Here is a 13,494-nt window from a genome sequence, read left to right as displayed (position 1 = left end):
CTGATAGCACCTGCTCTTTTTCAGCTGCTTCTCTCTTGCCAGTTTCCCCTGCATTACCTTTGGCTTGCTCTCTCCTGAAATTAAGGAAGTGCCACTTGGCTAAGAAAAGATAGCCAGAAAGATTCCAGCACTTGTAAGTCCTTGTCTAGAAGGCCATGGGAAGTTGCATTCAGTTCTCCCAGTGTTGGAGACACAGCACAAGGATGGTCTGCCTATGCTGCCAGATCCTGGGGTGACACTGGCTTCACCTGGACAGGCACTTAGTCCCATGAGGTGACAGCTGCTCTAAAACCACCCGGGACCACCCATCATAGCAGCAGTTTTCTCCTTGCTCCTACACCACACCCTCTGTGCTTGGGTTGTAATGTACATGTACATGTACATGTGAATGTGTAGTGTTCGTATCTCTCTTCTCCCTGTAAAGTGAAATAAACAGGGATAAAAGATATGTAGTTTTTGTAAGCATTGCATATTTAATTCTGACTTCCCACATCAATGCAATGACTTCTTGCCCCTTTTTCAGGTGATGTATTACAACAATGCTGCCCAGTTATAAGCAAATACTACAGTCCACAAAATCTCTAATAGTGGTACAGGAATCCAACATAAAGTTAAGGAATGTACATATTGGTGCAGGCTAGGATAATTTGTTTTGTGACCTCTATTAAAAAAAAAAAAAAAGAAAAAAAGCTGCATTAATCAGAAAGTTTGACGTTAGGAGCCCTAAAAGAAATAATTTCTATCAGAATATACTCATTTTAGAAATGACTCACGGATTCCTCTAAAATAGTGAGTGGAAAATGAATTTAAGCCTATTTTACAAGCCATTTTTTAAACAGATATTTAAACCAGCCTTTCAAAAACCCTTTTGTTTCGAAGGCTACATGATGTAAAATTGTACAGGATTATTGCAAGTTCCCTTTACAGTGCTAGGATCAGGGAAACACTCTTGAGCAAACCCTGAGATATGAGAGATATGGTCTGAAACTCATGGAGACTGCCAACAAAATATATAGGTACTATACATGTGAAATGCAAAAAGTAGAATGTCTACCCCTATCTGTCAAAATCAGATATCTTAAAAGAAAGTTGTTGAAAAACCCCATAAAACACATTGTAAAGCCGAAGCAGAACACTTACAAATAAATGTGTGTCAGCTTAGAAATGGTATTGACCTCAACAATCACAATTATGTATGCCATCAATTACAAGGGACAAAACTGAAAACATGGAACCAGCTATTCAGCCTCAAGAGTTAAATACATTTATAGCTATCAAAACTCATGGCAAGTCCTATGGGTTACACAACTAATGGCTAGTGGTTATGCAGCAGAACAGCAGATATGGTGGTACCTAGGCAAAGGTTGGACTTGGTGAACTTGGAGGTCTCTTCCACCCTGAGTGATTCTGTGCTTCTATGATTCTACCTCTCCTGTTTGTTCTCCTACAGCTGTTGGTGTTGACCTCTGGCATAGATGAGATAGGGGACTACAGAGGCCTTACCCTAATCAGATACATCAATTTCTAGAGATTACTGTGTTTAACTGCATTTATTATTAATTCATGAAGTGCAATTAATAATTTAAATTCATTGGTTTTGTTTTTATTTATTGTAGATCATGGAGTTCTATTCTCCTACTTTTGCAAAGATCTTGCCATCTAAGGATGGAAGAATGTATTACTTAAAAGGCATCCAAGACTCAAGCTATCTTGGCATCTAATGGAGATAAAGCACTTAGAGCTCTGGCAGCTGGAAGGTTATCTCACATTCTATTTTTATTCAATAATTACATTTTTTTTTAAACCTTGTACTGGCCTTTTGAAGGCTCAGTACTTTGCGTAGGAACAAACAGACTTTGATACTGAATACAATCAGTCATACATTTACTTTTTCTAAATGCAAAGAATGGTTCTAAATATGCATCACTAACAAGATTACTCTGCCCCATACTCTAACTCCTGATAGGATCCAGCTACTCAAATCCTAAATAATTAATTGCAAATTCAAAGTGATGTTGTTTGCCTTTAAAGAATTTTATACAGTCTTTCTTCTTGCAAGGTTTTAATTTTTTAAAAAGTAAAATTTCCATTAACTCCTGCTTTTAGTCAGGCTATAAATACCAGAAGAACAGTCTCCCTCCTGGTATTTTGGCACTTCTGTATATTTTCAAAGCCAGAAAAAGTAAGTGAAGAGACATGAAACTGAAAAATAATGAAAATAACAAAGAAAATATGAAGAAAAAGTCAAATAATGCACCCTATGAATGCTCAACAAAAAAATATGCACCTTTGGATTCAAATAGTGTCCCATGTAGTACTTTGTTTGCTTACAACATGTTTATTCCAAAGCAACACTGCATGTGGCACTAAAACTTGTCTAAAGCTGGCCTCCATGCCTGGTCCTTTGGCACAGCTCTTTTCCCACATTTTAGCACCTGATGACACCATACTGATTCCTATTTCACTTTTACATTATGAAATATCTGACCTAGGATGTTCTGTAGTTAAATTTAATCCACCAGCCCTGAGTTTACTTGTCTAGGATTCAGGTAAACTTGACTCAATTCCTATCTCCACCTACTCGAGTGGTGCCTCAGACCCATTTCTGCATCATGATTTGTAAGTATTTGCTACTCCCTGCAAGCCATTACACAAGTAAGTCATAAATCCTTATGACATGTTTCCATACCTCAATGGTCTGCCATTATTGGGCTAGCACATGATTTCAAAGCCTGATAAAAGAGCAAGGCATTATCATGTCTCTCTTTTTTAAACATCACAAATCAGTTTGATCATGTTATCTCACATAAATATTAAATTAAATTGTGATTCAATTATAATGCGTTCCAAACCCTCTTTTCTAACTCAAATCTAAAGCAGATTTTAAATTTGAATGAAATCTAAGAGTAACAGGAGTGTGTGCACACACACACAGACACTCTGAGATAAAATAGTGTGTGGGGAAACAAGCCTCTGACTCTGTGCCATCCCCATGCGGTGTCTCCAGCAGCATCTGATAAAGCCATCAGTGTGCTCCTCATCATCAAATGCCAATCACACCCAGGCCCTACATTATAGTGCCTCATCCAGGGTCAGGCGAATATCTAGATCCAAACAATTCTGCACAGTCAAGCCATATTGAAAGAGCTATTTCCTTTGAAATAAATAGCCCTGTTTGGCTATTTATTTCTAAGGAATTCACAAATGTTGCTCACAATTTCTAAGCATTGCCCATTTCTAAGTGTTGCCCAGCATAGGCTAGAATTAGTGCAAATATCTTCCATATGCTTATTCATGTTTAATAAACTGGAGTGATTTTTCCTGATGCTGACTCATAGGAATTATATCATTCTCCTGAGACAGATCCATCCAGCTCAATGAGACCAACACAGAGGTGGCACCACAGCAAGAGCCTAATCCTGAGAAGACTGATTTTCCCTTAAGGGGGCTATATTTAAATAGACAGCATGGACAAGTAAGAAAACAGCAGTATCTTCCTACTTGCTATTATGGAGCTTTGGGGAGGCTCTTTAATTAAATATATGTAAGTAAAACATTGTATCCTATGGATGATACTGCTAGTCTTTATGAAATTTAGAATATCAAGTAGAGTGATTCCTAAAACTTTCTTATCCCAACTTTCCCTTGCACTCATTGTTTGTTATGGCACCATTTGTGAAGGCTTTCCTAAACTCACCAGAGAACCAGACAATCCTAATTATATTATCTTTATTTCATTGCTAAGTTGAACATGTCCCTATAATGTTATAGAAAACCTTCTCACAGGGAGCTGCCCTCAGACTGCAAGAACAGAAACAATATATTTTCAACTTAATTTTTATACTTTTGAAACTTGCTGAACTGACATCTCTGGTGGCTGGAGCCTATTTTTTTACACACAGAATATAAGATGAAAAAAAAAAAACCACAGCAGAATCTTCCCATGGCAACTTCCTTTGAAGCTGTCTTTGAACAATTACCTTGAGGGGGTGACAGAGCATTTCAGTTCCTGTGGCTCATTCCATCCTGTGCCCTTCTGATGAACAAATACAATTGCAATGTTATGTTCTCAGATATAATGCCAACCTAGTGTATCTGGTAGGCAGGTCACTAAACACCTGTCATAAGCCAGTGACTTCCAGTTGATTACTGTACTTCTAAACGACAAATTTTATCCTGAAAATCTTCCACTGTGTAAAGGTCTAGCACAGAATCGCTTCAGATCATCACAGGAACTCAATTGTTATGCACTTATCATGTACCTTAGATTTCTGCAATTCACTTCAGCTCCCACTGAACACATTCCTTCTTACTAGTCATATCTTGATTTATCAGTGACCCCTTCTATCTTCAACCAACACATACAGACATTTTCATCTGTCTTTTGTTGGGTGACTCCCTGCCTTATTCCTCCTTCAATTTTATAGTCCTGATGATTACCCTGAGCTTTCAATCTCTTCTACATCATTATGCCCTAACCAAGCTCTCTCCATACCAGTCACACTGGTCAACAACCACAAAAGGTAAAATGCTTCAAATGAACATATCAAGATGTCTCATCTTCCCATTGCAACAATTTAATATGAATTTAACATAACATTTTCCATAAACCTATTTTTGCTTTCCCCTAGCTATAAAGGACTTGATTAATTAGTTTGGGGTTTTTTTTCTTTTTTTTTTTACTTCACATGTCACTGTCTTTTTTATGGGAAACAATCCCTTGCCCATGAGAACCTTCTGCTGGAACCACAGCAAATGTTTATAGTGCAACTGCATATAAATATTTTGGGTTTCTGATTTTGCTAAAAACCATGTGTCTCAGTTCATGTTCACTAAAATCTTTGCTGAATGCTAAGTAAGCCTGACAAGTTTTCCAGTTGTGCACTGAAAGCAATGAGACATATGCAACATGATGCACAGGGAAAATAATTCCTTTCAAGTGAGTTTCTCTTTGATGTTCCTGAAAAGACTGAATACCAAGCTCATGGTAAAAGCAAAAAGATATCTGAAGATTGAAGGTGATGAATCAAACCTATCCGATAATAGGGCCTCTTTGCTCTACAGGTAATAAATATCTTAGTGTCTGCTAATCTAAATCATTGAGATATGCCTAAAAATCTACTTTCTTACATGCTTATGTGTTTCTAACTGGACTATCTTCTGCTCAATTAACTCACATCATGCATTAGCAAGGGCTGATCTCTCTTCATATCCTGGAGATGTCATATTATCAGTCCAGCTGAGTGTATTTTAAAGATAAACTACTTAATTAATTCATCATCCAAGTATATTGACTATCTATCAGAGTGAAACAGTTCAATTGGGATATTCTCCTTCCATGCTTCTGCACATTTCAGCTAAAAGGGACATTAAACTACTGAACTTTATGTTTGTTTTGAAACTGTCTTTTAATCCACTTAAGAGTCTCATCCAGATCTTGAAGAACAAACAAGCACAAGAGCTGGATTCTAGCATGATTAATTACAATGGAAATCAGTCCCAGCCTAAACATTTACTGAATGTTTAATCCCCTTTAATGCTTTTACTGAGTATAAAAGACAGTTCAATCGGAAAATAATATAGTATTTTTATTATCATTATCCTGTTTTGTTGTTTCTGCAGCAAGTGCTTCCTAGGGAAAAAAAGGTATCTGGCAAAAATTAGGAATAAGAGGTTTTGGTATATGTGTGTATGAAGACAGTGTTGCCAACAGAGGAGATACTTTAATATGGGATAAACCACAGAAATAGGGATAAAACATGAAAATAGGCAAACATACAGGAGATTTATTTGATTTGCACAAGCCAACTGCAGCAGTCAGCACGTGCAGAATGCCAGAACTGTGTGGGGAAGTGGGTAGCAGCAGGTGATACCAGAAAGAGGTAAGGCACGGTATATGACAGAAGGTAAGACAGACAATCCAGTGTCAGCTCATTTTCTTTGTTTAGAGACTGGCTCATCTAACCAGAGTGTCCACTTTGCCTCTGCTCTTGCCACATGCATAAGTTCCTTTTTTAGCATGTTGGGGAAAGTGAATATGCTTTCAGCACATGCTAATTTATAGCAAATACCAAATGTTTTTGATCACCCATTATGTTAGAACAACTCCACAAGAAAGAAAGTCTGTGTCATTTTTCACTCACTGTTGTTGTCTCCTCTTTGTCCTAACTTCCCAGAAATGCTAAAAAAATGGATGGAAAGGTAGTCAAAAAGCCACATATGGTTAATGACTTAAAACACTAAAATCTTACGTTCTTTGGGTAGTTTTCCTTCTCATACTATTTGCACTAGTTTCTGCACATTAGGAAAAATAAAAAAACAAACCCAGAAAGTTTCATCACCTCTTAAACACTGGATTTACTAAACCATGAAACCAAACTCCTCAAACTTGGGTGTTGCAGCTCATTCCCAAGGCCACACTACACCATTGAAAGACCACCTTATAAATGTGCTACCTTTTCTTCCCAGTGGAAGTTAAACTCCTCTATAACCACTTTGCAGCCAAGCAGCAGTAGACATTTTGTTTTCAGGGCTGCGGAAAGATAGCATACAGCACGAGAGAGAAAGATTTTAAAAGGCGAAATATCTCAAACTATTTTTTGCTTTATGAATAAGTTCAGCTACAGACACAACTATTAATCTTTATGCCAGTTCACAGTAGGTTACAGAATTTTAAGCAGTCTCCATCTGAGGTCCTGATCTGAACTCTCTAGTTATGCATAAGCACTGTCATAAATCACCATAAACCATTCTTCTTCTGCTAAGGACATTTCAAGTTCTGTAGAAGACAGAGTCACCCACTGCATACAACACTGATTAAACAATAGTAAGAGGAACATAAGCCAATCATCAGCACACACTCAAGCCACTCCCAATGCATCTCTACCTACCAAAGGCCTGGTTCCTACACCGATACTCCTAAATATTTGCACATTCCCTTACTTTGAGCAATTTAATAGCCTTATACTCACATGATTTCCTATTTGCTCGTGACCGCTTCCTCTCTCTAGGCACCGCTCGCTGGCTTGGCACTTGGGTGGCGGACTTGACGATGCGATCCATGATCTCATCTGCGGCGTCATCCGTTGCGTTCGGTGAGTCGTCATTGCCAGCATTCCACGAACCGATACGGCCTGGAAAAGTCCAGCAAGCGAATTCAGGGAAAAGGAGAGAGGAAGTCTCTTGCATCACTTTGGTTTTGCAATTGGGAAAAACCCAAATGGGAAATTACAGCAGGCAGCTCAGTCATCCTGACTTGAATTCGACCAAAAAAGAAGAATCTGCCTAATGAAGAATATTTCTAAATAATAGCCTAGACTCTGCTGCACCAGGAGAGAGCCAAGAGCTTAAACACAATTATTATATATATATATATATATACACTGACTTTCTATTCCTTTGAGCTGTGGTGTCTTGCGGCCTATAAGCCAAGGATGGATAGTGTAGTGTGACCATGTTTCTCTCTGCTCCTATTACAAAAACAGTAGAAGACATGGCACACCTTAGAGATTGATGCAAATCAGAAACACAGGTCCTTTTGTACTGGAAGAAAGAAAGACATAACAATTTCTGAGCATCTGTATCACAACCTAGTGCAAAGGAGACAAGAAAAGGGCATAAAGTGTGGTTTGACATGTATTGTCCCCCTCACTATGAAGAATTCACCTTCTTATCACAGAGCTGTACACATCCTGGCATGACTGTGTGTGCTCTGTTGTGAGCGGAAAGCTGAAAAGCTGAAAGCAGTTTTGGTTAAAACCTCAAACAAGCAAGTGAGCCATATTTCCAAATCCAAGGCCCTGGCACTCCTCTCCCCACAGAGCATTGTGTAACACATCTTTGGGTTCCTCTGCTACTGGCTACTGTTCTGTGTGCATTTTGTTTTTAAATTATTTGAAGGCCAGTGTGCAGTGTGAACATTGACAGTGAGCTTTGCAGGAGCGGATGTGGTACAATTGCAAGCAGCTAAGAAATTACCAACAAGGCCATTTTATACCACATCTCTGAAGTCCATGAACAGCTTTGATTAGGCCTTTACTTAGCTGGTTTGTCTCCTTGCTTTTACAGGAGCAGTTCTACTATAACAGTGCTTCTGACAAGCTCTTGTCTGGGTCACCCATCTTCTGCCTCTGCTGTTTTTCTGCGGAACACAAGCTGACTCTCACAATCAGGCCATTCCCCTAATCAGCATTCAGTGGATTACTTCAGCTGTTCAGCTTGTTGCAGTGCAGCTTGAATTATTTAATCTTCATATTTTACTTAGCTGACTGGCTTCTTACACTGGAGCTGTGAAACTTCTGAATTAGCCAGGACCACGGTTTTAAGCCTTAGTAAGCTACACATACATAGACTTAGAGTTGGACACTGTGGATGCGCTATCAGTTGTATCAAAAAAAAAGGTATCAAGAAAGTGTAAGATATCCAGATATGAAGGAGAAGAAATACCAGGTAAGAAAATGAAGACTTGAATTTTGGTGCATCATCTTTACTCCAAAACCATCTTCCATGTATTGCAAGTATGGGAGTGTCAAGGGGAACACAAATGTAAGTACCTATTACCTTTGCAGTTTAGCAGGGAGGTGGTTAAAAGACACATCACCTTTTTCCTACCCATTTTCTCACCAGTTTCTCCCTAGTCATTCGTAAAATGCTGCAAGGTCTTTTCACTTGAATTGCTGCTTTCAACTTGCTTCTATTGAAAATAAAGAGAAAACCACATCCTGGATTCTCCAGATGGCCCATTTTGCTTTCATGATGAGAACAAGAATTGGTGTGTTAGTGGGCCGTCACCATCATCATGTAGGGAGAATTGAAAATTTCTGCAGGCTTGGACTCCTGATACTCCTACTCTGGCTGTGAAACATCAGGAAAATTGTTTTGAAATGTCAGGAAAATTCTTCTTCATCCCCTTGCCTCAAATTCCTTCTATCATGAAAACACCACTTGGATGTTCTCCTTCCCCTTCCACCTTTTCAGCTGTGAGTGCTACCCACGTTTGGGCCACTGTGCAGCTACCACAGCCCAGGAAAGGCGGCCAAGAGGAAACGCTGGCGCTCACCTCGGCTGGCGCGGCTCCGAGTGCGGACACCGAGGGCCATGGTGCTGTCCCCCCCCACGGAGCAGGTCTTCAGCACAGCCTTCATGTTCTCGTGCTCGGCAGCATCCTCGGCGTACTGCAGGCCCTGGGGCTGGCTCTGGCAGGGCGGGGAGCTGCTGGAGAACTTGCCGGACTGCGGGAGGAAAAGGATTTGTTGTGTCAACTGAGAACAGCATGGACAATAGGCCAGGGGCTTGACTGCGAATTGCAAGGAAAGAAGCGTCCTCCCGGGCTTGGTTAGGAGTAGGGCTATTCCCAAAAGAGCACAGCAACAGTTGCTCCTCTCCCAGAGCATCCACTATGACCAGAAATAAACCAGAAACCGGGTGACAGCAGGGAGCAGACACAGTCAGAGGAAGAACAGATGCATTAGCTCGAGCTTTGTAATTTTGACCTTATGTCTGAGAGTGAAAGGTACAAAGCAAGGACTTGCTTTGAAACCTTCGATCTAGACTGGGCCTGATCTGGGGTCAGGCATAATGCTGAGAGGAACAGCATGAGACCCAACAGAAAAAAGAAATTGCTTTTTTTTCTGTACAATCAACTTTCACTAGCAAGGCAAAATTGGTCTAGGAAAAGACATCTTTCCCTCTTGCCTCTCTGTCTTGCTGCTCAGAAAACTCTCAATCTGCTCTAAAACATAATTATCTAGAAGTAACTTTAATAAACATTACCACTAACACTTAAAAAGTCCCTGGTCCCAAAACACCCAGACAAATTATTTATGGTTGAAACACAAAAATTGCAGCCAGAAGTCAGAAGAACAAACAAAACCTTACAAGAGATTGAGGACTCTGCCCTCTACTTCCCTGTCACCGCAACTATGTGAACAACAGAAGCTACACTAGCTGGGCATGCACAGTGTGGGTATGCAGCAGCCCCACCAGTGACCAAAACAACCACCTAGGAATAGGTAGGAGCAGCAGGAGTGGGTACTTCCTAAGAAGAAGGCCTTGCATCGCTGGGCTGCTCTCCCTTCCCAGACTCTGCCTCCAAAGGGCTTGGATGCTGGTATTCACCACTGTGCTTTTATCTACAGAAAGGTCAAAGCACATTGGAAATACAGCCCTGACTGCAGGAAATACCGACCCTGTTGACAGCAAACAGGCATCAACAGATAATAATAAACCTCAGTATCTCACTCATATCAGCCCAGCATCAGACACAGAAGTATGTTTTGTTATTCCTTTTAATCCTTCTTACTCTAATTCAGCACAGATGAAAGGACAAGTGCTGCATTCTCTTCTTCCTTTGCATAATAAACAACATTAATTATTCACTTGATGATATCAAGCCAGTAAGTTAAAGGGATGCAAACCTGCAAAGCTCTTTGTCAGAGAGCAGTAAATTGAAAGAAAAGACTGAGCCCTACTTTCAGAGCTTGGATCAAGTCTCCATCTCAAGACTGCAAATTGAAAAAGTTTAATCAGGAAACGAATGATAAGATGATTCTATTTTAACATAGTGACTTTCTGGGGTAAGATAGCAAGTTAACTGAGTAGCAAAACAATAATCCCTACAAGGCACTGAGCTAAATATATCAGTAAAAGACCTATTTTGATAGCTAGAAGTTTGTTTTCTTGTTAAAAGATTAGCTTGCAACATTTTGATGTGAAAAGTATGCAAGTGCTAGAGTTTCACATGTGAAATTAAGAGACAGAAAAATATTAGAGAAAAACTCCTATGAAAGGGCATGCTGTTTTTGCATTAAGACTACTCTCTTATACAACGTGGGTTGTTCAGTAATCAATACAATTTCCAAAAAATTCCAAAGGATAAAGCCGCCACATAACTGTTAGTTCCTGTTCACACAGATTAGTTACATGTTGTCATAAACAGGCAAATTAATGTAATTTTCTTTCCATGCCCTAAGCTATACAGCACAAACCATCACTGGGGGCAAACCTCTACAGCCAAAAGTTTTATTTCATTTCCTTAGTTTTCAGATGTTGCCATAAATTGCTGGTCAAACCCCAGTCTAGTGGGAAAATGACCACCACTATGAAACAGCATTAAGACACATTGTTTATGTTCAGCTAGTTGAAGAAAGCTCTAATGCTGAACAAAAAATGCATTACAAAAAAGATACTCCTCAAATCAATAAACTTTTATTATGAATATAGCTAGAACATCACCTTCAGGAGCACTTTATGATAGATACATGAACTACTCCATGACTCCCCTCCATGATGAATGAAGTGTCTCATTCTCTATTTACACAGCAAGGCAACCAGTTAGGATTTGCTTAACATCCCCATATCCTGATGCTTTTGAAAACTTTATAAAAGAATACCATATGGGGTTACACAGCTTAAGGAGTATGAAATTATCCTGGTAATCCATAGCCCAAGGTAATTTATGATATCCATAACATTTAGATCACTGATGTTTTGGGTAATGGGGAGACTTTGCAGTACATTACAGACAGTAAGGAAAAGAAATGAGGAAACTTAAAATTATTAAGGCCTCAGATAAGGATTTCCTTATTCAAGAGGACCAGAATCCATATGGTTAAAGCTGACTGTAAAATGCATTCTTATGACTGAGACAAAAAGGTATGAGAAGTATGTCATGGTTCATAGTTCCAGTTGAGCAGATGGAGTTGAGCAGTCCATACTGAGTTAGAAATTAGATGTCACAGCACACAGGAGACATGAGATGACATGCTTTTTCAGAGAACCATACCTCAACATCCTCTTCTTCATCGGTCTGCCACTGGAAACAAAGGACAAGGTGGAGAAGGACAAACAGCAAGATTTAGGAAAGACAGCACTGTCAAACCATGACAGAGTAAGAGGTAACCATGGTACTGTTTATGCAATAAGAGGACATAAAAATAGAAGACATATAAGGAGCTCATTTTCATGCCTTAGACAATCAGCTTGCTTTTCTTTTTTTTTTTTTTTTAATCTGTCCCTGCCAGTACTGTATGTAGAATTTTCCTGATTTTCCTTACAGAAATGGTGAACTGAAACTACCCCTAACCCATCCCATTTCTCTCCCTTGAGTCATGAGGCTGTTTGCCCCATGGAAGCTGACAACACTAGGTAGGGCTCCTTCTCCTTCTTCCAGCTCTGTGCAGCACAGGGAGGTCCTGGCTGCTGTTCCTCTCAGTGCAGAGGTCAACTTCTTGGCAATTCCTTTTCTCTACACTTAAGTGTTTGTTTTAATTCCTTTTTTAAGCTGGGGTTTTTCAACTTCCAATTCAACAGAGCAAATCAAATCAAATGCTGCGCAGTCTTTCAATAAATGCTTAAAGTTCTCCAGTAGCTGCCTGATACCTGATCCTGGAAATCAGAGATACAGTTATCCACTGTTATTCAGGGCCTTCACCCTCTGTGACAGCAGGCATCTAAAATTATCTTGACAGTTGCCCTACATTAAATGCAACAGACATACAAAAATATTGTGGGATATGGAGTACTCTTAAATTTGGGGATTTACAGGGAATTAGCAAACTATTTAGATCTGTATTCCCAAATGCCTTGGGAATTCTTCACTGGGCTAGAAGATACCCCACATGGAAGTTTCCCAAAGTAAAACATGGCTTCTCAAGTATCTGGGCTCCCTGTTTCCATAATTTTCAGTTTGATTGTTTATAAAATGCAAACATAGTCCAGAAATTTTATGCACTTTTTTTTTATTTTGCGGGTTTTTTTTTTTAGAAGAAGCATTCCACCAATAGTATTCCTCTCTATCGTGTTACTAATACACATTTTTGAGCTTATCTCCATCTCAGCTCTGATTTCTGTCTGGGATTGATACATTCTGTTCCAGAAACATTCATCATTAAATATGAAAGCCTGATTTACTTTGGCCCTCAGTTTAGTTTCAGCACAATCTCCATAAGAAGATTAGCTGTGGCTGCTGAGCAGCACATTAACATTACTTTTTAAGGGTATGTTTTATGCAAAGAGTGAGATGCTTATTCTAATTTGGATACAGTGGTACAGACAGAAACACAGGCAGTGTGTTTTGCAGAGGGACCATAGCAGATATGTTCCCTTTGCATTAAAATTGTCTGTTTGTCTTTCTTCTGTCCCCTGGGGGGCACGGAGTCACTCTATAAAGCAATTCTTCTGAAGAGGACCACAGTTCAATTTTTGTCATCAGTAAGAAACAGAAAGAATAGGAAATACAAACAGTCTTGTATTCTAGTTCTATCTATCTATCTATCTATCTATCTATCTATCTACCTACCTACCTACCTACCTACCTATCTACCTATCTACCTATCTACCTATCTATCTCTATTTATCTATCTATCTGTCTATCTATCTCTGTCTGATCTAATGCATCATTCCGTACATTCAGCTAATAAGTAAAGGGCAGCAGAAGAGTAAATTAAGCTAAACAATACAAAAAGGCAGTCCGGGCAAGGTAAAATACTAGAGAAC

The 13,494-nt window shown here is 39.4% G+C and overlaps 1 protein-coding gene across 1 annotated transcript in view; it reads right to left on the bottom strand.

Moving 5' to 3' along the window:
- Positions 1–13,494, bottom strand: part of FHOD3 (formin homology 2 domain containing 3) — a 334,937-nt gene that overhangs the window by 10,143 nt on the left and 311,300 nt on the right. Inside the window, exons 26-28 of the mRNA XM_031055632.1 lie at positions 11,783–11,812; positions 9,059–9,230; positions 6,972–7,133 (exon numbers count right to left, since the gene is read on the bottom strand). Coding sequence (XP_030911492.1) covers positions 6,972–7,133; positions 9,059–9,230; positions 11,783–11,812 — 364 coding nt within the window. The remainder of the gene's footprint in view (positions 1–6,971; positions 7,134–9,058; positions 9,231–11,782; positions 11,813–13,494) is intronic.

This window comes from Geospiza fortis, unplaced genomic scaffold (genome assembly GCF_000277835.1).
Source record: "Geospiza fortis unplaced genomic scaffold, GeoFor_1.0 scaffold206, whole genome shotgun sequence".
In the NCBI taxonomy this organism is placed as follows: Eukaryota; Metazoa; Chordata; class Aves; order Passeriformes; family Thraupidae; genus Geospiza; species Geospiza fortis.
The sequence above is the reverse complement of the archived record's forward strand: the minus strand, read 5'-3'. Positions and strand labels throughout refer to the sequence as shown.